This window comes from Erpetoichthys calabaricus, chromosome 8 (assembly GCF_900747795.2).
Source record: "Erpetoichthys calabaricus chromosome 8, fErpCal1.3, whole genome shotgun sequence".
In the NCBI taxonomy this organism is placed as follows: Eukaryota; Metazoa; Chordata; class Cladistia; order Polypteriformes; family Polypteridae; genus Erpetoichthys; species Erpetoichthys calabaricus.
In genome coordinates, this window is record NC_041401.2 from 80,878,515 (window position 1) to 80,905,221 (window position 26,707).

Genomic DNA, 26,707 nt, shown 5'->3' on the forward strand with positions numbered 1-26,707 from the left:
ATCAATTTTAGTTTGTTATACTTTTTTCTATTACTTTAGTAGGAAACTTGTTGCTTTCACATAAATAAATATTACGGCACCTGGTGTGGGAAGATTGGTGCATTCTTGCCCACAGTGTTCATCAAGGCTGAGAGGCTGCAACTCAACAGCATAGCATATAACCAAAAAGGGTGTTGAGCCTTCGTATTTATTAGACACACCTGTAGGTTTGTTAGTGCTGGACAGCACATCTTTATTTGGAGTATTGTGAAGTGACAGGGTTGAGGCATCACTCTTGGGTAGAATGACTGGGTGTTATCACTTATACAGTACATAATTGTGTATATAGGATCTGTTTTATAGGGGATATTTGAGGATCCTATATGGAATACTACAGAGTGACTGGTAGTTGGGTGACACTCATATGTTGTTGTGTAAATAGGATCTCCAAGTGTGTTAATGTTAAGGTGCAAGAGAAGATGAACCTAGCAATGAACTTAGTGAGTCTAACCCAGCCCAAGATAATTATTTCAAATATATATATATATGTACATACACACACATGCATACACTTATACTATGTTACTAATAGTATATCCAATCAAGTGACTACCTAACTATCATTTAAGTAAATTAGTATTGGCATTCATAAATATTAAAATACAATGCAGGCTTGAATTTTAAAGTGTGATAGACATGGGATTCTGGGTGCTATAAATTTGGTGGGCTTTCAGCATATCAAGGATGACAGCATTATGGGAAACCTTACTTATCTTATACTGTGTGCCTTCTAAATGTATTCTTTCACCTTCTCTCTCTAGTAACTAAAATTATGGCTTAAAATCAAGATTAAAAATAAAAAGTAAAACATTAATACAACTGCATTGGAGAATCAGTGAATTCCAAAATATTTCAAGATAATTTCATTTAAACAAATTCTTTAAAGCTGCTTTTCCTAACATGTTTTTAAAGTGTGGTTAGTCAGAGAATCACTGTGTTAGGTTTGTGACATTTGTTATTGTAAAATTATATTTTCACTATTGGCTGGTTAAAAAACTAATGAGTAACATTTAACAGATAAGCCAAATTACTACTGGGGCTTTAATTATCAAATCTCTCTCTCCTTGTTGGCATTTATCCAAACTTTAAAAAGATTGATTTTATATAAGAAGCTGTAGTTTTACATTGACCCACTTTTTCAGAATTTTTGTAAAACGCAACTTGCTGCATAGTTTTCAAAGTATGTATCTTACTTGAGTGATCAGACTTTGAAATTGAATACAGGTAACATCAGTCCATTTAATTTTCTAATTCCGAGTTTGTGCACAGCCTAAGCAATAACAATCATTCAACTATAAGGACATATGTACTTTTGTACATTGGTCACATTTTAAGAGTTATACTCGTGAACATTAGTTTGCCTTGAAAAACCATACTGAGGACACACATTTTTCATTTGCAAATTTGCATTCAGCAAGTACAAAGTAATGCTTTTTTTGCCCGTCCTGCTAACTGCAGGTCTCTGCGATCATGCATTTATTAAGACAATACATATTGTAAGTAGGGAGGTGTGCCTTCAAGCATAGTAGCACTAAATACTTTTTATTTTGGTATTAAGAAAGCGGATAGCTCATTTCATTACTGGCAAAGATGTGCCAAATAGCCACTTCATTAGCAGTGGCGATGTGAAACTTCTTACCATATCCCACAACCCTACATGTGGAACTGGGGACACGTGTGAGGTTACCCCAGTGATCCTGAACTGTAAATGGCAGTTAGAAAATGAATGTGGATGTGCTCATTACAATCAGAATGATTGTAAAGCCTCCATTCCTTTACTGGGACAGTGTAGGATACTGTATTACAAAGCGATTAACTTTGCCATCATTTCATCTCCTCTTACATATTTGTGATGGTTCAAGTTAGACAATTACCACTCACTTCTGATCAATCTCATTATTATGCACTTAAGGCAAACAATTCTATTTTTGAACACCATTTTAAGATAAAAGTGGCAACAACAAAAGCCTGTGTGTTTTTTTTTTTGTTTTTTTTTTTATAATAAGCACCATTCTTGCAAGTTACTCAGTACTACTTGTGCTGTAAAAAAGCCAGTAGCATTACATTTTTGAAATTTTGGTATCAACTTCATACCAAAGTATTGTTTTTTTGTGACATCTGGAATTGTGATACAGTTAATACAAAGTGAAATGGCAGCATGCTCAGTTGCTGTGGCTGGAAGCTCTCTAAAAGGGAAATGCATCTCATTCTTGTTTTTAATCGTGTTTTGGGGAATGAGCTCAGGCACATCGAATATGATCCATTACACTCGGGGGGGGGGGGGGGGGGGGATCACTGATCTGCATCAGGTTGACGTAAAAGTAGTATGACATTGAAGATTTCATTCTCATCAGATACCAGTAGAGATTACTAGAGCACTGGGGTCTCTATGTATCATCATACCGAGTGGCAGACGACAGGCAGCAGAGAGAGCGGAAGGAAGCAAAACTGAGGAGGCTGAGCTGGCGTTCTGGCTCAGCTGAGGAAGAATCCACATAGGCCACCACTCCCCAAGTCTCTTCGTCTCAAACGTCAAGTCTCTAACAAATATTGGATGAGCTTAGACTTAATCATCACGGTCACCTATCCAAAACAGTTGTGTGATGGTTATAACGGAGACCTGGCTACATCCACCAGGAGTACCGGATTCAGTTATTAAGCTAACAGGCCGATCACCGATCAACCCACCACAGTGGTAGAAGTAAGGAATCCAGTAAGGGCAGTGGAGGGGTTCTTTGTGTTTATACAAATAATAACTGATGCACAGATACTGTTATTATTGACAAACACGGTCTACCTTATGCGGAATTCTTGGTAGTTAAGTGTACACCTTTTTCTGTACCTTGGGAGATTTCTGTTATTATAGTCGTGTATATTCCACCAGATGCTAATGTTAATATAGCACTTGGCTGCATGCTATCAATAATAAACAAACAGAATCTATATCCCTGATGAGGTTTTTATTGTGGCCCTCGGTTTTAATTTTTGAAGTTTTGAACAAGTTAAATGTCCAACCAGGGGGGAAAACACACTGATCTGTGTGTATTCAAATGTCCCCTAAGGATATTGAGCCATATCCTTTTCCACATCTTGGACAGTCTGATCATTTTATCACTTTTTTTATTCCCAGCTCAGAGACCTACCATTAGGAGACCACATATCATTAATAGAACATTCAAAACTTGGCTAGAGGGAGCACCCCAGCAATTATGGGATTGCTTTCAACACACTGAGTGGAGTCTCTTTTTCACTAGAGGAATATACATCAGTTGTACCATTTTACATCAGGAACTGTGTTGTAGAATGTTACCATTAACAAACACATTTGGGCATTCCGAAATAGGAAACCATGGATGACAAAGCAGGTCCAGTGTCTTCTGAGGGATTGTACACAGCCTATAAGTCTGGCGACAGAGACCTGTATAGGGTTGCAAGATATAACCTTAAGAAAGGTATAAAAAGAGCGAAGGCTGTATATAGGGAGAAGATTGAGGATCACTTTAATTGACTCATACATAGCAGGGTATTCAGCAGATAACCAACTTAAAAAAATGTGAGAGAGCTACGGACAGGGTCCAGTGCTCTATTTACTGAGGAACTGAATTCTTTCTTTGCTCGATTTGAGGAAGGACCAGGTGCTATAGTTGTACCTCAGTTGGACATCACTGACCATGTGATTTTTACTTTGCAGACACAGGAGCTTACGTTAAGCGAGTGTTGAGAACTGTTAATGTTAAAAGGCAGCAGATCTGGATGGGATCCAAGGCAAGGTGCTCAGGGACTGTGCCAATCAGTTGGCAGAGACATTTACTAACATCTTTAACCTGTCGATAGCATGTACCATCATACTAGCCAGTCTGAAAACTGCCAGTATCATCTCAGTGCCTAAGCAGGCTAACATCAAGTCCTTAAATGATTATAGACCAGTCGCATTGACACCTATTATATTGAACTGTTTTGAAAGACTAGTTTTGAAACACATCAAATCCACTCTTCTTCCAACCATAGATCAGCACCAGTATACTTACAAAGCATATACAGTGGGGCAAAAAAGTATTTAGTCAGCCACCAATTGTGCAAGTTCTCCCACTTAAAGAGATGAGGTATACCTATGATGAAAATTACAGCCCCCTCTCAACTATGAGAGACAAAATGAGAAAAAAATCCAGAAAATCACACTGTCTGATTTTTAAAGAATTTATTTGCAAATTATGGTGGAAAATAAGTATTTGGTCAATAACAAAAGATCATCTCAATACTTTGTTATATACCCTTTGTTGGCAATGACAGAGGTCAAACGTTTTCTGTAAGTCTTCACAAGGTTTTCACACACTGTTGCTGGTATTTTGGCCCATTCCTCCATGCAGATCTCCTCTAGAGCAGTGATGTTTTGGGGCTGTCACTGGGCAACACGGACTTTCAAGTCCCTCCAAAGATTTTCTATGGGGATGAGATCTGGAGACTGGCTAGGCCACGCACAATTGGTGGCTGACTAAATACTTTTTTGCCCCACTGTATGTGCAACATCATGAATTTACTATTGTGTAATAACTGCATAAGCACATTACTTGATTAACTTATAGTTAATGTGTTTGTGGTTGAAAATGGAGTATATGATATATATATGATAGTTTTTTTTCCCTTTAAAGAGAGACAGTAAATTTCTTCGTATGTTTACATGCAATGACAATAAAGGTATTCAGATCTCTAGTGTTAAGTGAATTTGTTTTATCGTGTATGTAAAATTATGTGGCTTATTTATTTCTGCCATTACACTGTAGTTGAAAACTTTCATAAGTGCTCTGTATTCAGTAAAACATGCTATACTAGAATTGAACTGATCTGTATATACAGTGGCCATTTTATGTAAAACAACTACTCATTTAATGATTATATCATACAGTGCATCCAAAACGTATTCACAGTGCATCACTTTTTCCATATTTTGTTATGTTTCAGCCTTATTCTATTATATCTTAATAGTGATCATTTAAGTGTGGATCTTTTTTTGTCCGGTGTCTTTCTGGAGATGGAGTAATGGAGCAATGACTTCAGCTAAGGCAAGAGAACCTGCAGATCCATGGATGTTATTCTAGAGTACCTTGTGACTTATTATACAGTGCATCCGGAAAGTATTCACAGCGCATCACTTTTTCCACATTTTGTTGTGTTACATCCTTATTCTAAAATGGATTAAATTCATTTTTTCCTCAGAATTCTACACACAACACCCCATAATGACAACGTGAAAAAAGTTTACTTGAGGTTTTTGCAAATTTATTAAAAATAAAAAACTGAGAAATCACATGTACATAAGTATTCAAAGCCTTTGCTCAATAATTTGTCGATGCACCTTTGGCAGCAATTACAGCCTCAAGTCTTGTTGAATATGATGCCACAAGCTTGGCACACCTATCCTTAGCCAGTTTCGCCCATTCCTCTTTGCAGCACCTCTCAAGCTCCATCAGGTTGGATGGGAAACGTCGGTGCACAGCCATTTTAAGATCTCTCCAGAGATGTTCAATCGGATTCAAGTCTGGGCTCTGGCTGGGCCCCTCAAGGACATTCACAGAATTGTCCTGAAGCCACTCCTTTGATATCTTGGCTGTGTGCTTAGGGTCATTGTCCTGCTAAAAGATGAACCTTCGCCCCAGTCTGAGGTCAAGAGCACTCTGGAGCAGGTTTTCATCCAGGATGTCTTTGTACATTGCTGCAGTCATCTTTCCCTTTATCCTGACTAATCTCCCAGTTTCTGCCGCTGAAAAACATCCCCACAGCATGATGCTGCCACCACCATGCTTCACTGTAGGGATGGTATTGGCCTGGTGATGAGCGGTGCCTGGCATTCACACCAAAGAGTTCAATCTTTGTCTCATCAGACCAGAGAATTTTCTTTCTCATGGTCTGAGAGTCCTTCAGATGCCTTTTGGCAAACTCCAGGCGAGCTGCCATGTGCCTTTTACTAAGGAGTGGCTTCCATCTGGCCACTCTACCATAATGGCCTGATTGGTGGATTGCTGCAGAGATGGTTGTCCTTCTGGAAGGTTCTCCTCTCTCCACAGAGGACCTCTGGAGGTCTGACACAGTGACCATCGGGTTCTTGGTCACCTCCCTGACTAAGGCCCTTCTCCCCCGATCGCTCAGTTTAGATGGCTGGCCACCTCTAGGAAGAGTCCTGGTGGTTTTGAACTTCTTCCACTTACGGATGATGGAGGCCACTGTGCTCATTGGGACCTTCAAAGCAGCAGAAATTTTTCTGTAACCTTCCCCAGATTTGTGCCTCGAGACAATCCTGTCTCGGAGGTCTACAGACAATTTCTTTGACTTCATGCTTGGTTTGTGCTCGGACATGAGCTTTCAACTGTGGGACCTTATATAGACAGGTGTGTGCCTTTTCAAATCATGTCCAATCAACTGAATTTACCACAGGTAGACTCCAATTAAGCTGCAGAAACATCTCAAGGATGATCAGGGGAAACAGGATGCACCTGAGCTCAATTTTGAGCTTCATGACAAAGGCTGTGAATACTTATGTACATGTGCTTTCTCAATTTTTATATTTTTAATAAATTTGCAAAAATCTCAAGTAAACTTTTTTCACGTTGTCATTATGGGGTGTTGTGTGTAGAATTCTGAGGAAAAAAATGAATTTAATCCATTTTGGAATAAGGCTGTAACGTAACATAAAATGTGGAAAAAGTGATGTGCTGTGAATACTTTCCAGATGCACTGCATGTGCTGTTATTAATGGTATGTAACGCTAGCACAAATAGATCAAGAGTACATGTGGAAAAATAAAAGGTCTACAGTAAAACAACAGAATTCAACAGTGGTAGAAAAACTACAACCTCATCCCATATGTGAACCATTAAAAAAAAAAGTTGCCCATTCGTAAGCAAAAAAAAAAATAAATAAAATCAAAAGGATGTGGTTGCATTGGGCCAAAAAAATACTGGAGAAGTTGAAAGTCATTGAATGGTATGATGAATCTTGGATTCCAACGGGTGATAACACGAACAGTACGGTCAACAAAACCAATATATTCTTCTATTTACCCTTCAATGTGTCAACAATGCATGTTGTTGGGGGTTGTAAAGGTGTGGGGTATAATTTAGAGGCACACTTTGTGGTGATAAAATTTTCATTTTCACTTCATAAGAACATCATTCAGATGCAAAATACTTTAAATTTAGTATAATTAAACATAATCTGGTACAAGATTGAAATTTGTTTTGGAGTCAATTGGTAAACATTTCGCTGTTTCTAGATTACCTGCCATTCCACTTAATTCGGTATCATCAGCACACTTAATTAGCTAGTTATTTATATTTTTATTAAGATTATTATGCTGGGAGATACAAATTCAGAATGGTTGCTTGCTCCAAAACTTTGTTTCCTATGTTTATTTTATACCACACTAGCAAAATACCCGCGCTTCGCAGCGGAGAAGTAGTGTGTTAAAGAGGTTATGAAAAAGTAAAGGAAACATTTTAAAAATAACGTAACATGATTGTGAATGTAATTGTGTTGTCATTGTTATGAGTGTTGCTGTCATATATATATACATATACACATATACACACACATATACACACATATACAGATATATTATATATACATATACACATATATTTTTTATATATATATATATATATATATATATATATATATATATATATATATATATACACATACATACATACATATACACACATAGATGCACTTACAATAACATAGAAATCAATATAAACAACATTAACATCATTATCATATGAGAATATGAAGTAATATATAAGAAGCACATTTCATATAAATATAAATTATTAAACAGTAAAATCTTCTTCAATAATTTGCTACCGTGGCTTTTCGTTGGTCTGTCCAGGATTTTAAATCACATGTAGCTTGCAAACCGTTTCACGTATTGACTTGAAATGTGGTACACATATAATACGTCACGTCTGCTATCCGCTTTATGGGTGATGAATGTATTACTCTTTTTATGTTAATTTTATTTTAGAATCAACTCCTATCTGCGCACACCAGGGCGGCCGTGGGCAGATGCGTATGGTGTATTCACTCCATGTTATCGTGCATTGCGCTGTCACTGGTATTTTCATAAAAGAATTTGAACAATATATAAGAAGCGTATAAATTATTAAACAGTAAAACATTAACATTTAAGAAGTAAAGTTACATTGAGTACTACTGCAGTGCCTTCGGGTATACCTCATTTTTTCTTTGCCCATTACATGCTTAAATGTATACATTTTTTGGTGTACCTACCCGAGAACACGCGACATATAACCGACCGTGGGAGAAGCATGGATTTTAAACACGCGTTGAGTTCATCTGCTGGTCTCCCTCGTGGAATAACTGGTAATGTTTGAGTAAAATCTACAGCGAGTAAAATGACATTACCTCCTTTTTTTTTTTTTACGATCTCTGAGATCTTGCTTTTTTCGGTTCAAGGCTTCATAAGCTGTTTTATGTTCAATGTTGTACTTAATAAGTACTAATTATCCCAAACCATCATCTTTGAATGTTGCAAGACTTTCGCCTTGTATGTAGATCGGGGTAATTACATTCATTGCATTCCTAGTCTGAATCACAATGTGATTGTATGGGTGGTTACCTGGCACTGTAGGGTTGCCACCCGTCCTTTAAAATACGGAATCGTGCCGCGTTTGAGAATGAAATTGCGCGTCCCGTTTTGAATCAATACTGGACGGGATTTATCCCGTATTTTTTTTATCATTTTTTTTTTTTAAAGCAGCGTCTCATGCAAATCATCCCACACGCATTTTATGAAGATGCCTCCTTTCCTACTTTTGATTGGGTAATACTTGATGTCATCGTTAGTTTGATTGGTGTTTTTTAACTGTCCAGTGAGGAGGGCGTGTCTTTTAAGTACAGTCTGCAAAGTGTTGGCACTGAGATGTGGCGTCAGCGCCATACTTGAAGCCCCTAACGTTGCGGTCAGCAAGTCGGCTAACATCCGCCATGTGCCGTCTTTCAGTTGCGAGAAGCAGATCATAGAATGGTTGAAACTGTTGCCCCTAACGTTGCGCCACGGCGTGTGGTTCGTTTATACCTCGTGTCTTCTCATTAAACTTTTATCTCGCGAATATGTTATTGCAATCCGCAGCGGGAGCGTTTCTATAAACTTAATTTAAACTTTTACACCGTGCTTTGTTTCCCTTATGAACATGCTTGTATGCTTAACTCGCTCCGTTCTCAATTTTTTAATAAATTTTTTGCTCTTCGCAGTTTGCGGCTGTTCCTCCATTTCCTCCTACTTCGTTCTTTTATCTCGCGAATATGTTATTGCAATCCTTAACGGGAGCGTTTCAATAAACTGATTGAAAATAGTTTTGCATTTACCTTTTTAGTAAAAGGCGAGCTTTTAAGCCTGAGAAATCACCGCGTAAATGCACACGTTTAATTGGACATGTGTTAATATGTATGGTTACACAGTATTAAAAGACACTGAACAACGTCAGTTACCTTTGTTCCCGCGTTTGATAAAAGGTGAGCTTTTAAGCCTGAGAAATCACCCCGTAAATGCACACGTTTAATTGCACGTGTTAATATGTATGCTTACACAGTATTAAAAGACAGTCAAAAATTAACGTCATTTACCTTCGTTCCCGCGTGCGACTCGTGCTGTAAATCTGTTCCTTGTTTTTAGTTCACGTGATTACGTAAGAGGCGTGATGACGCGATACGTGACTCCGCCTCCTCCATTACAGTGTATGGACAAAAAATATGTTCCAGTTATGACCATTACGCTTTGAATTTCGAAATGAAACCTGCCTAACTTTTGTAAGTAAGCTGTAAGGAATGAGCCTGCCAAATTTCAGCCTTCCACCTACACGGGAAGTTGGAGAATTAGTGATGAGTCAGTCAGTGAGTGAGTGAGTGAGTCAGTCAGTGAGGACTTTGCCTTTTATTATTATAGATTACCTGGCAGGGTATGCACTGCCACGCATGCCACTGTGCCAAGTATGGGCAACCAATGACAATACTGGTCTGAAAAGAAGTGGGCTTAAACTGACAGACACAGCAGCATACAGAAAGTCACAGGATTTGCACAGCCAGATGCCCTGCCATATAATGCCACGTACACTTGATGTAACGTGTACAACATCGCTGATTGGACAATAATGCAATTCCTAAAATGCATATGTAGTTCACAGCAGTTGTGAGTTAAGCCTTTGACATTTCATTCACAGCCCAGTACAGTACTGAATGGCAACAGCATCAGTGTGCACCGTTCTACATGGCTGGCACATCAAGCACGGGTGAGTGACAACACCGCAGGTCAGACACAAAACCAACTTTACCAACTGAAGACCCTCACAAAGATCTCTAGCTATGAGATCACTAGTCTAAGAGAAAGACAATCATTGATCTTGATAACTTCATCAAGACAGACACTTTAAAACATTGAAACAAGCAAAAGAAGGCTCTCCTACTGTCACTGTAGCACTCCAAGACTGTTATCCAACCACTGTTTAATCAACTAATATCCACTGAAGACAGTGAAACGTTTACAAAATAGTAACAATCTAAGGTAGTTTAGTCCTTTAGACATTTTCCTGTTAATAAATATTTACAAATTTTTATAAACTACTTACATTTCTGAAGTCCAGTGTTCATCTGCATGTGAGGGAGAAGCTGTAAGCAAAGGTCACCTGGTCCTGGCAGACAGGCCAGCATTTCACAGAGGCACTAATGCAACATGGGGTATGCACTCCTCCTCACACTATTCAAAAAAAAAAAAAAAAAAAAGCATTAATTAACATTATGCAAAAAAGTGTATATGTATATATTATATTTTATATATATATATATATATATATATATATATATATATATAAATAAATAATTACACACATATATAGATATTTTAATATTATGCTGCAACCAGTAATGTCATAACCAGAAAAATGTTTATTCACAGTAATAAAAAAACTTTCTGAAGAAAAAAGACAAAAACAGTTAACTATTTATTAAAGGTTTATTTGTTAATCAGTTTACAGTTTATTTACAACATACAGCTAGAAACGAGCACTCAGAACACACAACATTAAATTCAAAATATAAAAGTCACCTTAAATCATACCATACGGTATAGTAAATATTCCATTTAAAATGAAAGCTAACATAGAATTTGATTAGTAGATCTATTCAAGTACAGCAAAACCCTGATTATCCATCAGGGGTTGGGACCGAGGCCATGACAGATAACAAAAAAGACAACAGGACAGCTACTTTAAAACCGATATACAGTAGATTTGTTTAGCAAATAGTCATATTTACAAAATAAAAATATATTAACGAAACATAATATAGTATTAAAATTAATTCATATGATATTGTAATGATCAGTGTAATAAGCAAACAACTCTGAGGTACTGGAGTTTTCTACGTTTTATTTGGGAGTCTTTGTTCCGTAACAAATGGTGCCTTGTCTTATGCTCTGATATCTGGGTTAAAGAGCACACCTCAAAAACAAAAGAAAGCTTTCCCTACCTATCAGTTTATTGCCTGCAACTCATATTCTGTCTCTCTATACCGCGCACTCCTGCTTGTCGTCTCCTGGCTCTCTTTGTAACTTCCTTCAGACACATCATCTTCTTTTCTCCTAACTTCTCCTGTCACTCATGTCCATCAATTCCAGAACAGAAACCCCTCACTTACAACATTCATTCCACCCTTTCTGCTCCCCAACAGCACATCACAAGCTGCCTGCACGCCACAATACATTAACATAAAAAAAGCTTAAAAAGAAAATTACAGTGCAGAAGAACAATAATATAAAACAACATTACCGTCCATGGTTTCCATTTTCAACACGTTTTTCAATTTTGTCAGCATCACGCTTTACATCATTCACTGTTCTTTCTACTTTGTAAATTGAAGCAATACTTGAAGCACTTTGGCCGTTTCAAAAACCACAACATGCTTATGTTTATTGGCCATAACAATGTACAGTACTGTGCAAAAGTTTTAGGAAGGTGTGAAAAAAAACAAACAATGCTTTCAGAAATATAAATAATGATTGTTTATTGTTATCAATTTACAAAATGCAAAGTGAGCGAACAAAAGAAAAATCGAACTCAAATCAATAGTTGGTGTTACTACCTTTTGCCTTCAAACCAGCATCAATTCTTATAGGTACACTTGCACAAAGTCAGGGATTTTGTAGGATTATAGTCAGGTGTATGATCAACCAATTCTACCAAACAGGTGCTAATGATCATCAATGTCACACGTAGGTTGAAACACAGTCATTAACTGAAACAGAAACAGCTGTGTAGGAGGCTTAAAACTGGGTGAGGAACAGCCAAACTCTGCTACAAAGGTGAGGTTGTGGAAGACAGTTTCATGTCATGGCAGAATTGAGCACAGCAACAAGACACAAGGTACTTATACTGCATCAGCAAGGTCTCTCCCAGACAAAGATTTCAAAGCAGACTGGGGTTTCAAGATGTGCTGTTCAAGCTCTTTTGAAGAAGCACAAAGAAACCGGCAATGCTGAGGATCGTAGACGCAGTGGTCGGCCAAGGAAACTTAGTGCAGCAGATGAAAGATACATCAAGCTTATTACCCTTCAAAATCAGAAGATATCCAGCAGTGCCATCAGCTCAGAACTGGCAGAAACCAGTGGGACCCAGGTACACCCATCTACTGTCTGGAGAAGTCTGGCCAGAAGTGGTCTTCATGGAAGAGTTGCAGCCAAAAAGCCATACCTCCAACGTGGAAACAAGGCCAAGCAACTCAAGTATGCACAAAAACATAGGACCTGGGGTGCAGAAAAATGGCAGCAGGTGCTCTGGACTGATGAGTCAAAATTTGAAATATTTGGCTGTGGCAGAAGGCAGTTTGTTCGTCGAAGGGCTGGACAGCGGTACAATAATGAGTGTCTGCAGGCAACAGTAAAGCATGGTGGAGGTTCCTTGAACATTTGGTGCTGCATTTCTGCAAATGGAGTTGGAGATTTGGTCAGGATTAATGGTGTTCTCAATGCTGAGAAATACAGGCAGATACTTATCCATCATGCAATACCATCAGGGAGGCGTATGATTGGCCCCAAATTTATTCTGCAGCAGGACAACGACCCCAAACATACATCCAAAGTCATTAAGAATTATCTTCAGCGTAAAGAAGAACAAGAAGTCCTGGAAGTGATGGTATGGCCCCCACAGAGCCCTGATCTCAACATCATCGAGTGTATCTGGGATTACATGAAGAGACAGAAGGATGCGAGGAAGCCTACATCCACAGAATATCTGTGGTTAGTTCTCCAAGATGTTTGAAACAACCTACCAGCCGAGTTCCTTCAAAAACTGTGTGCAAGTGTACCTAGAAGAATTGATGCTGTTTTGAAGGCAAAGGGTGGTCACGCCAAATATTGATTTGATTTAGATTTCTCTTTTGTTCATTCACTACATTTTGTTGATTGATGAAAATAAATGATTAACACTTCCATTTCTGAAAGCATTCTTTGTTTACAGCATTTTTTCACACCTGCCTAAAACTTTTGCACAGTACAGTATACAGTGGAACCTCGGCTCATGAAGCAATTTCCCCCCTCCCATAGGATTGTATGTAAATACAATTAATCCGGTCCAGGCCATACGAACTGAGTGTAAATATATATATATTTTTTTTTGTTAAGTTTTTAAGCACAAATATAGTTAGTTAAACCATAGAATGCACAGCATAATAGTAAACTAAATGTAAAAACATTGAATAACACTGATAAACCTTGAACAACAGAGAAAACTAACACTGCAATAGTTTGCGCTATAGCGCTACCAACCGCTGGCTAAAAAAAATTTTTTTTTTTTTTTTTAAATGAGTTTTAAACACGGGAAAAAAATGAACATTTCAAAAAATCCATAATTTAATAAACCACCAACAAAAGTAACATTGCAACAATGCACGCTACAAACCGATCGCTGTAAACAGAAGTGAAAACAAAATCAAGCCCAGTGCTTCTTTTAACTGCCTTCTCTACCTTATGAGTCCAGCTCTCTCTCTGGCGCTGCCTGTGTGTGTGCATCTGTCTCTCTCTCTCTCTCTGGCGCTGCCTGTGTGTGTGCGTCTCTCTCTCTCTCTGGCGCTGCCTGTGTGTGTGTGCGTCTCTCTCTCTCTCTGGCGCTGCCTGTGTGTGTGTGCGCGCGTGTGTGTGTCACGCGCTCTCTCTCTCTCTTGCTCGCGGCACAGGAAATGCACAGGGAGAGACTGAACATGTACAAGCCGAAAGGGAAACTGGCTTGTTCGTATAACGAGTGTGTGGTCGCGAACCGAGGCAAAAGTTTGGCGAACTTTTTGGTCCTAAACCGATCTGTGCGTGTACCGAGACATTCGTGAACCATAACAAAAGAGAAACTGAAGATACATAACTGACACCATGATTTCGAAATGCGGTATGACACGTGGTGCTGGCGATGAACACTACATGGTAGCACAATGGAGAGTTGTTTAAAAGTGCACAGCTCGGAGCGTACCACAAACCAGTAGGGACAGGTAGGTGCTGTTGTTTTCGACCTGACAGTTTACAGAGACTGAAGGTTAATCAAATGACAGATAATCAAGGTTTTACTGTACTGCAATCAAAAAAGCAAGAACAACAAGGAATATGTTGAGATTACTCTTTACAAGATTAATTGCAATAAAAAAAAAGAAAAAGCAATACAGTAGACCCCCGCGAAGTCACGGTTCAGAGTTCGTGGCCTCAGTCATTTGCGGATTTTTCCTTAGAACTTATCTAATAATGGTTAGCGGAAACCTCAAATATCCACTGCAATTTTTATGGCTTTTTTTTTGTGGAAATACTATACTGTACAGAGAACAGGAAGCAACTGTTTTGGAGAACGCAGCTTGGGATGGTGAAAGTAGCCAATAGAATTTGAAACTGCAACTCCCAGCAGTCCCTGCAGTGGCTCCGATTGGTCTTCTGCTGAGGCTGCTGGAGCTGTTGGGGTCAAAGGATGTCAGCATGGCTTTTAAAAAGGGGGCCGGTGACCAAAAGCAAAAAAAAAAAAGTTTGTAATTTGTGTTTCAAGTTCCAGTCTATCTGCTTTTTGTTGGGTTACCTTTACTTATTCGTTTTGTCCTGGATCGTTTCCTGATTGGCATCGGAATTGTCTGCCGTCTGCCTGTGTACATGAGGACTGTAAGTGGATTCGTGGCCAATCCTACAAAGAAAGGAGAGCTCCTGAACCAGACCACCCGTCTTCACCATTTAAAGGAACTAGCGGTAGGACTATCTTTACATTCCCATTCAACATGCGGATCTCTGGACTATCTATTTTCATCATTACATTTCATCCATTGCCGTTTTTCATGATTTACTGTGTGTGTTTTCTTTGTGCTTTGTTGTATTTACTGTGTAATCGCTGTAAGCATTTGTTTTCATTACATTATTTGTTGTTTGATTACCGGTTTGCTTTTTTTTTTGTCTCTGTGAGTGCGTGTGGGTCGGGCCAAGGCTGGGTGCGTCCCCAGAATCTCCACCATAAAAATAAATCAGTGTCTTCAACGGTGTGAATCTTAGCGGCACCGGATCACTACAGTGTTATTCATTTCTCCTTGCTGCTGATCGACTGTGATGCATCTCCAGCCGAGTGTTCTTGTATTTTCTGTTTTGTTCCTCTGAACTCTTAAACCACCACAACCGGCTATAGTCGTTTTCCAGTGCCATTCGCGAACACGCAGGAGCTGATCAGTGCCGTACATTCGTTGAGCAGCCAGCTCATGACCACAGCCAGCCCCTTGTGAGCAGGGGGGCTGAAGGCACCCCTAACAAGACACGGACACTCCTCAAAAAAACCCTCTTAAAAAACGCTGATAGACTACCTTCACATTGCTCCCTTACTTGCGGCAGCTTTGTTGTGTGATATGCTTCTCACACTACACTTACTTAAAAGCCTGAACAGCACGTGTCCTTTTTGGCTGATTGCTTTGTTTTTCACTCCTCCGCAGACATCCTCTGCTCCTGTTGGGGGTCCCCACTCCCTTTGTGCTCCCCTATGATGTTTGTCTATTATTTTAAATGAGAACTAACTACATACTGAGCTCGTTTTACTTCTGAAAGAGACACATTTGTTTCAAGTGTTTACATAAAGTTGCCGTCTCTACAATCTCCTGTGTTTCTGCGCAATTCTGTGACCCAAGTGTGACATCCTGCAGCCTCACTGTCCTTGCAATTGAGCCGCTGCACTATAGCCTGCCAGAATCAGCGCTTACCTCTGTGTGCTTGCTTGCAGCCAGTTCAAGCGCAGTTGGCTTGGTGATTTCATCCATGGCGTCAGTTACACCTTGTACATATTGTTCCAGTAGATTTTTAAATAGTTTTTACAGTTCATTAGCAGTGTGTAAAATGATCAGTGTTGCAGTAATTGTGATTTTCTTTGCATGAAAAAAAGTGTTCCATTAAAATTTCACTTTTTCTTTGTAAATTGTGACATTTACTTAAAGTGCAGTAAAAAAAGTATTTGGCGTCCAGGGATACATTAACACCCAAGTATGTGGCAGTTTAAGGCTTATAGCCCCAAGATGTCGTTGAAACGCCCTGCACCTTCTAAGGCTTCTGGCAATGAAAATGCACTTACATGAATTACAGTACATATAGTGGTAACATCGGTATTTTACATTCTAGCACTGCGGGAGACATAGCAGTACAGTACTGTGCAGTATACGGGTTTACCTTTACATTCTTTTTTTAGGTAATGTATTAAGCTGAGTTTGAAATTAAATTAAAGTGTTTTGGGGGTATATTTAAGGTTTAAACTATAAAAATAGGCATTTATTTTAACCACATCGAAAAATTGCGGTTTTTCACAATTCGCGGGTGCTCTAGGAACACAACCTCCGTGAAATTTGGGGGTGTACTGTATTAGAAAATAGCAGGCCTTCTCATTCAAAGTCAGTTCTGACATTTTGCATAAGCAAATCTACACAGGCAAAAATTTGGTAATTTTCATGATAATCCTGATGACTGCACTGGAGTTGTGATTAGCCATTTTTGCAATTCTTCCAGATTATAAAAATGCTTACATAGCAAATTACATGTACAGACTGAATACAGTTGGAACTTTTTAGTTTTACTAACTCTGCTAAGCCATTTTTAACATTTTCTTTAAAGTGATGAATTTATATTGAATATTTTCCCCTACTCCCTATAAATAGGTAGAGAACTGGGTATATAATTTAAATAAAATGCATGCTCATTGGGTCAATAACATTTGATGCTGCCAGACTACTTAGTAGCCTCCTTAGCATTAGACCCGTGCATCACGCAGGCTAAAAAAAAGTGCTAAAAGCGTTAGGTAACTGTACAGATGCATCTTGTGTAAACATCAGAACCAACAATCACTTGGGCTGTAAAAATGCTGTCACGTCAGGACATCTCACTTGTGTGATCAGTAACCCCCTCCATAATAATGGAGTCTCGTAAGAAACATTTTTCAGTAGCCCACACATTGCATGCTCTTGCTAGTGATACAAGCAGTGATGGTGAGGATGTTAAGAAGCTTCTCATCAGCAGTGATAAGGAAGTGAATCTGTCCTCAGGTGGTAAAACTGAAATGGACAGTGAGCCCGAAAGTGATTCTGATGTGTCTGGCTGACTGTTGATCCTGCTTCAAATAAACCAGTGCCACCTCGTTTTAATTTTGTGGGGCAGCCAGGAATACAATTGGACGTTGACAACCAAGATCCACCCAGTTACTTAAAGTTATTCCAGGATGATAACGTGATCAACAGAATTGTTGTCGAGAACTGAACAGATGTCTGGCAAATAACCGTACACCCAAGTAGTTTTCCTGTTCAAAAGGATGAGAACCAGTAATTGCTGATGATATCTGGGTCTTTTTAGGCTTATTGATATTGCAAGGACTTGTACTGAAAACTAAGCAGCGATGGTGCTGGTCCAAAAACAATATTTAGCAACACCATTCATTGCAAAAATTATGTCTGAGTGTAGGTTTTCACTAGTTATGAAATATCTGCAGTTTATCAATAATGAAGACTTTAATGAGAATACGCATCCAGCACCCAAACTGAAGAAAATTTGGGAGATACACCAGGCTATTGTAAAATTTCAGAGCATTTACATTCCAGACCATGATGTCAGCATTGACAAAAAGTCTCATGGCTTATCAGGGCAGACTGTCATGGATACAGTACATCGTGTCAAAAAGAGCAAGATTTGGTATAAAGGTTTACGAGCTTCGAGAATCTAAAATGGGATACATCTGGAATTTGGTTCTGTACATAGGAAAAGGGACCATGTTTGATCTGAAATACAATCAGTATGACGTTGACACGTCATCAGTGCAGACTTTGATAGATCTGCTAGATTAAAGATGTGTAACCACGGACAATTGTAACATTTCACCAGAGCTATACGACTTCTTGCTGCAAAGAAAGACAGACACATATGTAACACTGCATGCCAACTGTAATGGCATGCCTGAAGACTTTGGCAGACCTAAATTACAGCAAGGTGCGCTAGTAGCTTGGCAAAAGGGTAAAGTGTTTGTGCTGAAAAGGAACAAGAAAGATGTTTGTCTGCTAATGTACATAATGCAGCGACAGTCACCATACAGGCAAAAGGCAACAAGCAGGTTACGAAGCCTTGTGCTATGGTCGAATAGCACAATGGGATGTGTAGATCGTGTGGATCAAGAATGGACTTTCTATCCCATTATGCAGAGGCAGCAAAAGAAATAATACAAAACAATATTTCATCATCTGGTGGAACAGTGCATTTGAAATACATTTTATACAAACAAGAAACTGGTAAAACTGTTATCTAACGCAAATTTTGCATGCCAGCTTGCAGAACAAATCACTGCTGCACATCCACAGTTCACACTACCGCTAAAGAGACGCAGTTAACCTAGCATATAGCTGATCAATCCACAGCATCTTATTGGCAGAGATTTTATTGATTATATACCACCAACAGAACAAAAAAAAAAAAATCAGGAAAGAAAATCCATAAAGAAACATGCTATTATTGTCCCGACTGACATTGGATTTTATCTTTTACAGTGCTTTAAGATTAACCGCACAAAGGACTCATTCTGAGATTATATATAATGTTTTGGCATCATTAGCTGTCGAACATTAGAACAATCTAGACGAGAATAGGCCATTCAGCCCAACAAAGCTCACCAGTCCTATCCACGCAGTCTTACTGTCTACCACACTACTTGGTAGCCTATTCCAAGTGTCTATCGTTCTTTGTGTAAAGAAAAACTTCCTAATGTTTGTGCGAAATTTACCCTTAACAAGTTTCCAACTGTGTCCCCGTGTTCTTGATGAGCTCATTTTAAAATAACAGCCTCGATCCACTGTACTAATTCCCTTCATAATTTTAAACACTTCTATCATGCCACATCTTCATCTTCTTTTGCTTAAACTGTATAAGCTCAGCTGTTTTAATCTTTCCTCATAATTCAACCCCTATAGCCCTGGAATCAGCCTAGTCACTCTTCTCTGGACCTTTTCTAGTGCTGCTATGTCCTTTTTATAGCCTGGAGACCAAAACTGCACACAGTATTCCAAATGCATTATAAAGGTTGAGCATAACCTCCTTGGACTTGTACTCCACACATCGTGCTATATAACCTAATATTCTGATAGCCTTCTTAATGGTTTCTGAACACTGGAAGTCAACAGCTTAGAGTCCATTATGACTCCTAAATCCTTCTCATAAGGTGTACTCTCGATTATCCCAACACTCATTGTGTATTCAAACCTAACATTTTTACTTCCTATGTGTAATACTTTACATTTGCTGACATTAAATTTCATCTGTCACAAATCTGTATGCTATCCAAGTCATTCTGTAATGATATAATGGATTCCAAATCATCTGCTAATCCACCTATCTCGGTATCATCTGCAAACTTAACCAGCTTGTTACTTATATTCCTATCTAAATCAGTTATCATTTAAAATTTCATTACATTTAAATCAGTATTCTATTACTGCTGTTATTTTTGTTATTGTTCATATTCATATTTTTATTCATCATTACTATTATTTGTATCGTTATTATACTTTTGAGATTTAATATGTCATTTTTCATGCCAAAAAAAAAAAGCAATTTTTTTGGAATAAAATGCAACGCTAAGGAGGTTAAAGCCAGTTTTGCTCTTGACTTTGGTGGGGGGAAAAAAAAAGGCAACTATGGTAAAGTAAAGCCAGTAATGCCTGTGACAATCAAAAATGGAGGATTTGGATATGTTTGCTCTCCCTGGTAAGTCTAAAGAGGATACAGATATTAAACCCAAAGAATGAACAGTTATGAGAATAATAGAAGATGCTTGCCAAGGACCACAGAGAAACTTTGTTTTTTTTTGTCCAAACTGACCATCATGTTTCACAGTACAGTAAATACAGTAATAAATTACTCCACTCAAAATCACATGATGCATCGTTAATGTTCTACTTATATAGAGAGACATCAAAGAAGGAAGCTTACCATAAAAGTCAGATTTATCAAACAAATAAAGTGAGATGAAAACTTGTAGCATTTCGTATAGGAGTGGGAGATGAACCAATTCATCTGTTGTTATACCACATGAAACTTTACTTCCTGGATAGATTTTATTAAAAATTGCTTAACCAGTATGCTAAAAATGAGTGTGTTGAGGAAGCAACCTACATTTAATAAGCATCAGTGACAACAAAAATTTACAGCCAGTGAAGAGGAGTGAACACTCAGTGTGCCAAGCGGATATCTGTGCTTGGAATGAATATAAACATTCCGTTTACAGGGTCTAATCGTCCCCGTGTCTGCGTGGGTTTCCTCCGGGCGCTAAGGTTTCCTCCCACAGTCCAAAGACATGCAGGTTAGGTGGATTGGCGATTCTGAATTGGCCCTAGTGTGTGCTTGGTGTGTGGGTGTGTTTGTGTGTGTCCTGCGGTGGGTTGGCACCCTGCCCGGGATTGTTTCCTGCCTTGTGCCCTGTGTTGGCTGGGATTGGCTCCAGCAGACCCCCGTGACCCTGTGTTCGGATTCAGCGGGTTGGCAAATGGATGGATGGATGGGTCTAATCGTAGTTATCTCAGCACAAGCCGATATTTAATTACAGCTAACCACTACTCAAGAGATGTGCAAAGTTTAGCTTATGGCTACTACCTCACTAGCCAGTTTTGGGCCAGTAAAACTGGTTGGTAGCAGAGGGAAAAATTTTAAAAATCAATTTAAAGGCATTAATAGTGATCCTGACAAAGCCATGGGGGAGTAAATGCTCTTAAATAACTGATCATGCTATGCCAGATTACCTCTATTGCATTTCTCTCTATAGACCAAGGCACAACAAAGGCAAGAGGAAAATCATATTATGTTCATAGTTTGCAGTCCATCAAATACAACAAAAAAATGTTCCTGTTTCAAACTGCTGTCTGATGCTCAGTAGTTAAAACAATTTGGGGAAAATGCAAATTTTTGACTGTTCAATTTTGGCAAAACCTTCTGTGTTAGAATATTGTATTACTTGTACAGAGTGAAAAAAAAAAGATTTCGGGGGACTTCACAAAGTCTACAGAAAATGCCTTAGGGGACATTTTGCCAGAATTCCCATGCAATTTATAAGAGGACACTTTTGACAGGTGTGATTATCATGTGTAAACTTGCTAGGAAACACTCACTAATTAATAAAAGAAATATTGCAAAAGGTCTGTTAAACTGGCAAACGGTTTTTAACTTGACAAAAGTCTTCACTGTGGAAAATTCTAAAAGCATAATTTACGTCACTACTTTTTTGTTCTTAAAATTTATGTCTAAAAAAAGGACAAAGAATAATCAGTTTTTCACCTAATTGTATTAAAAAGCACTGCAAAGCCAAATGGCAATAGTTTCCTGAGGACACAATTAAAACAATACTTTCGGTCCGAGGCAGAAAACATTAGAGTTAATGCAAGTATATACATTAGGCTGATATGCCAAATAAGCACTTTGGTAAAAGCACTAAAATAGATCATGTGCTTTAAGTCAGAAAAAAAGTATGTGCTTAGGTCAAAAAAGGAACTAAATAGATACATAAAACAAATTACTTACATTTTGGCTTATTTAAAAAGTTCCTGTGATTCATCTAGCATACTACTGAAGAGAAGGTTATATGTTTTATCATCTGCGCATTTGCAATTAGGGTTAAACTTTCTGGCTTTTACTTTTATTTGAAAAGAGTACACAAAACTAAATGAAAATATTTATAAAAACCAAACATGAAGTAAACATTTAATTTGAATTAACTATAATTTTAAGTATAGTAAATTACTGGAATGAACCAATTAAATACCAAGTATTTTCATTTTTTAATTGAGGAAGAATTCACCACATACACTTCACATAATATGTAATCAATCAACATTTCCTTAAAGTAAGTAATGATTCTCAAGTGTATTAAATAGGTTTGCATTTTTCTCGCAAAATGGTCTTTATTAAATATGTTGCAAGATTTGTAGATATAATAAAATGCATTTGCAATTTAAAAAGGACATGTAGCATATAAAACTGAAGAAAAAAAAAAAAAAAAAAACACTTAGGAGCTTCCTCTACTTGATGCTTAAACCGAGTTAGACTTATGAGCTCCTGAATTTTCTTCCTTTAACATGAAACAAAATAGTGCCTTTGATAGTATTCTGGAAACACACTATGCCTCATTTAGTATTTTTTTCAGTACATTTGTGCAATGCTACTCCGCGGAAGTGCATTTGTGCCATACGTAGTGAGTGATGCAAAAGATATTGTATATTTAACTTTTGAAAGATTACCATAGAACCTATACAGTATGTGATTAATTTCATACATGCGCTACAACAGTTAATACACAATAATTGCAAGTTAACTTAGAAAGTGTACATGCACAGACTGGTTTTCACAAAGTTTGCAGATATGTACAAATTTTAACAGCAGTATCCACATAAGCTAAATTACTTGGGTGCTGCAGAAAAAAAACTAAATTGGCAAATAAACACAAAAAAGACAGGTGAATTTAGCATAAAATTCATACCTTTTTTTATATATTTGGTATGATTTTGACTACATTGTAACTGTTTCTGACAAAGTATTTTACAAAGTTTTTGCTGTGTGCATCACGGATGAAATCTCACCGGTGTTGCACAACTCACTCTAATACTTCACACGGATCAAGACACATTTTTGATGCTGGACTTAGGTGTTTAAACAGACAAGATGAAAACTTTACAATGCACACATAAGTGGGTTAAAAACAAAACCAAACAAAGAAACAGTCATATTTACTCCTCTTTTTCAGCCCAAAAAAAAAAAAATCAAAAAAAGGACCCTCCACATGATCATCATGATCAAGGAGTTTGAAATTATTAACCTTAGGTTATGATGTAAAAAACAGCTGACTATCAATCAAGGGGCATTATGTTCAAACCGTAAAAATGCACCAGTGAGAACACCACACTACAAAAAAAAAAAGGGATAGCAGCTCTTGGAGCTGTGCAACAGAGAGTAACCTCTAATATCAAGCAGAGAAGGCTGAATGGAACCTAATCCATATCTTTGGGGGGGGGGGGGGGGGGTGGGAGAGAGAATCACCAAATGCATCAGTAAAGTTGATACCAACAGAGTTCTTTTGATTCAACGCTAAATCCCAACTTAAAATCACCAGTGAAATTAAAGGCAAAGTGTATTTAGGTGTGCCATGGAAAGCATCTACACTGGGCTGGACAGAATGGTGTGCGGGCATTTTTAACTGGGGATGCAGTTGCTTTATCGGCTCACAGATTGCTGCCACTCAGAACACATAGTGGTAATCAGTAATGTTGTTATGACGATTAAAAAGGTAATTCTTTTCATGTTTATTTACAATTGCAACAAATCACAATGTTGTATTGGCACGAAAGTCTAAAATTAGGTCTGCCTCATCATAAAATGGATTTGATGACATGTCTACCAACAGAAAACTAGTATTCTTACTAATTACTTTTACTCTCAAGCACAGCATCCTTAGTTGTCTCTTTCTACCATCTTCTGAACAAAAAAGACTTGGCATGCATTACAGAAAACAAAAAATCAGTTGTGTTTGACTACGGCTTGGCTATAGTGTATATTTTGCCATTTCTTATCATGCGTGCAAATAACATGACAATGTATAACGTTCATGCATGTGGACAATGGCACTTTTTTTTTTAAATGTACAGCAATGTTTTAATATATAGTGTCATCCATTTATTTCAAATTTAGTTCCTTTTGTGACCTACACAGTACAATTACATTTCTATTTATCTGCTAGTAGTGCATGAAGTGGAACAAAATTACTGGCAGTATCTGTTTGTTCAGTGTCTTGTTCCTTTGTTCTTCATCCCGATTAGTCATTACTTTTATGTGACAGGGTGAGGAGCTCCCAACTGGAGGTGGAAGCCTGTGTATACCGTATATCTTCCAATAGTAGCCCCGGCGGTTATTCAAAAAATTATTCGGACGGCCCAGCGTTTAAAAGAGACCGGCAGTTGCTAGAGACAGGCTATTATTCGCCTCGCAGACGGAATGGTGATGGGTAAACGGGGTTCATTTGGCAGTAAAATACGGTATGGTACCGTATTTATGGCCACAAAATGTAGGCAACACCACCGGATGAACATTTCAGGATTTAATGAAAGATTGCTTCGTTATTTGCGAGTTCTTCTTCATCTTCCTCTTCTTGTAATAGCAATACAGGTACTCCCATTGCTTGCTGTCGTGCAGTAATCAGTTTCGCACTCCCAGCATGGCATGGCTGGCCCTCCTTAAAGCAGTGGATAAGCTCGTCCTCAGATCCATCGCATGCATTGATGATTCCACAATCCTTGAAGGATTTTATCATCATTTCTGGGGTGATTTCTTGCCAAGTTGATATTATTCACGTTACTAACAAACGTAGTGTCGGCACTTTCAAATTTCCACCAGCTGTAAACCCCTTATCTTCTTCGCCTGCCATCCAATTATCATACAACTCTCGAAGCTCGTCTTTGAGGGGCTTGTTCCAAACAACATCAGCAGGTTGGACGTACTTGGTGCAACCACCAGGGATAACTGCCGTTGACATTTTATATTTCTTCAGTTCTTGTTTTGTTTCCTCACTGATGTGACAGTGGTAAGTGTCCCAGACAGGAAGTCTCTTCCGGAAACAGAAAACACTGCAAACTTTCTGCAACCACATTATTGTTAATTCCTGATTCATCCATCCATTTGAGGTCAGTACCACAGTTTCTTGGACATCCTGTAGTCTTGCCACTTCTCGCTTTGCGCCCCGAAATACAATAAACGGCTTCAATTTTGTGCCATCTGCTTTCGCTGCCAATGTGACAGTGAAATGAGATTTCTCGTGACCAAAAGTTTTTATTGTAACACTCCTATTGCCAGTTGGTTCGACTGTTGTAGAACCAGGCATGTCGAACCAAGCAGATGTCTCGTCCATTCCAACGATTTCGCCGTCCTTAACTCCATCTGCAGTTCGCTGATTGGCAACCCACATCACAAAAGAGACAAGCTTGTCAATAACTTGTTCTGGATCCTTCTGCGCCAGCGATGTCTTCCGACGGAGCGTTAAATGATGGCGTTTCATAAATTTGTCAAGCCAGCCAGCACTGGCTACGAACATTTCTTTTCCTTTTGAAGCATCATCAATCTCCGTTTCAAAAATCCTCTTCGCTTTCGTGCGGACCATTTTCCTGGAGACACGCGCACCTTCCAGTCTTTGTTCAATAATCCATGTTAACACCAGTTCATCTAATTCTTCGTTCACTTTCTTAGCTCCTCCACCAGGCAAACGTTTACTTCTGGCACCTTTATCTGCCGCCGTTTTCTCAATATCAGTCATCTGCTTGCACCATTCTCGGATACGTTTTGGATCCACCCCAAAATGTCGTGCAGCTTCTTCGCCTGAATGTTCTTTTATGTATGTTACCACTCGGAGTTTGAATGGTAAATCAAATGACCGTTTCCTTCCCATCACTCACACTACAAACACGGGCCCTCAAGAACACAGTGACACGAACAGACACCCGCACGACCCTTCTGAAGGCAAAAGTGTCAGTAGAGGTAAAGGTTAACAGGTCACCGAGGAAGAGGGCGCAGAGTTTTTCACGTGATCATGTACTGTCTGTCCGGCCACAATACAGCCCCTTCTTCCCTGGTCAAAGGAGAGGATTAACGTGTCGAAGATGGCATTTTCATGTTCTTCCCACCCCTTCCACCCACCTTTGCCCTCCCTGTGGAGTTATGATTGATGTGGAGACGAAAGGGCAAAACGTACAGAAAGAAATTTCGTTTTGACTTTCTCCCTTCCTCGATAGCTTCCGATGACAAAACATTTTTGACACGAAAAAGAACTTACTGTACGATTCACTGCAGGAGGGCGGTAGCCCAGGTGGTACGAAAAGAGGATTAGCGTACGGAAAAGGCGGTGGGTCATTGGAGATCGGCGCTTAAAGGAGACCGGCTACTATTGGAGACTGGCGTCTATTTGTTGCGACATCTCTTCAAACCCGGCGTTTATTGGAAACGGGCGTCAATAAGAGCCAGCCACTACTACAAGATATACGGTATTAGTATATAACATTGAAGGGGATGGGGGGGAATACACTAACACTCAAAGGTTTGAGGATCCTTCAAGCACTGCCC

At 38.7% G+C, this 26,707-nt stretch overlaps 1 protein-coding gene across 3 annotated transcripts in view; it reads right to left on the reverse strand.

Annotated features, from left to right (window-relative positions):
• The window catches only part of LOC114655754 (protein FAM222B-like), a 63,600-nt gene that overhangs the window by 5,777 nt on the left and 31,116 nt on the right, over window positions 1-26,707 (reverse strand). For all 3 annotated transcript variants that reach the window (XM_028806966.2, XM_051930820.1, XM_051930819.1), the window contains exon 2: window positions 10,677-10,804. In XM_028806966.2, the coding sequence (XP_028662799.2) occupies window positions 10,677-10,758 (82 nt within the window). In that variant the 5' untranslated portion in view covers window positions 10,759-10,804. The remainder of the gene's footprint in view (window positions 1-10,676; window positions 10,805-26,707) is intronic.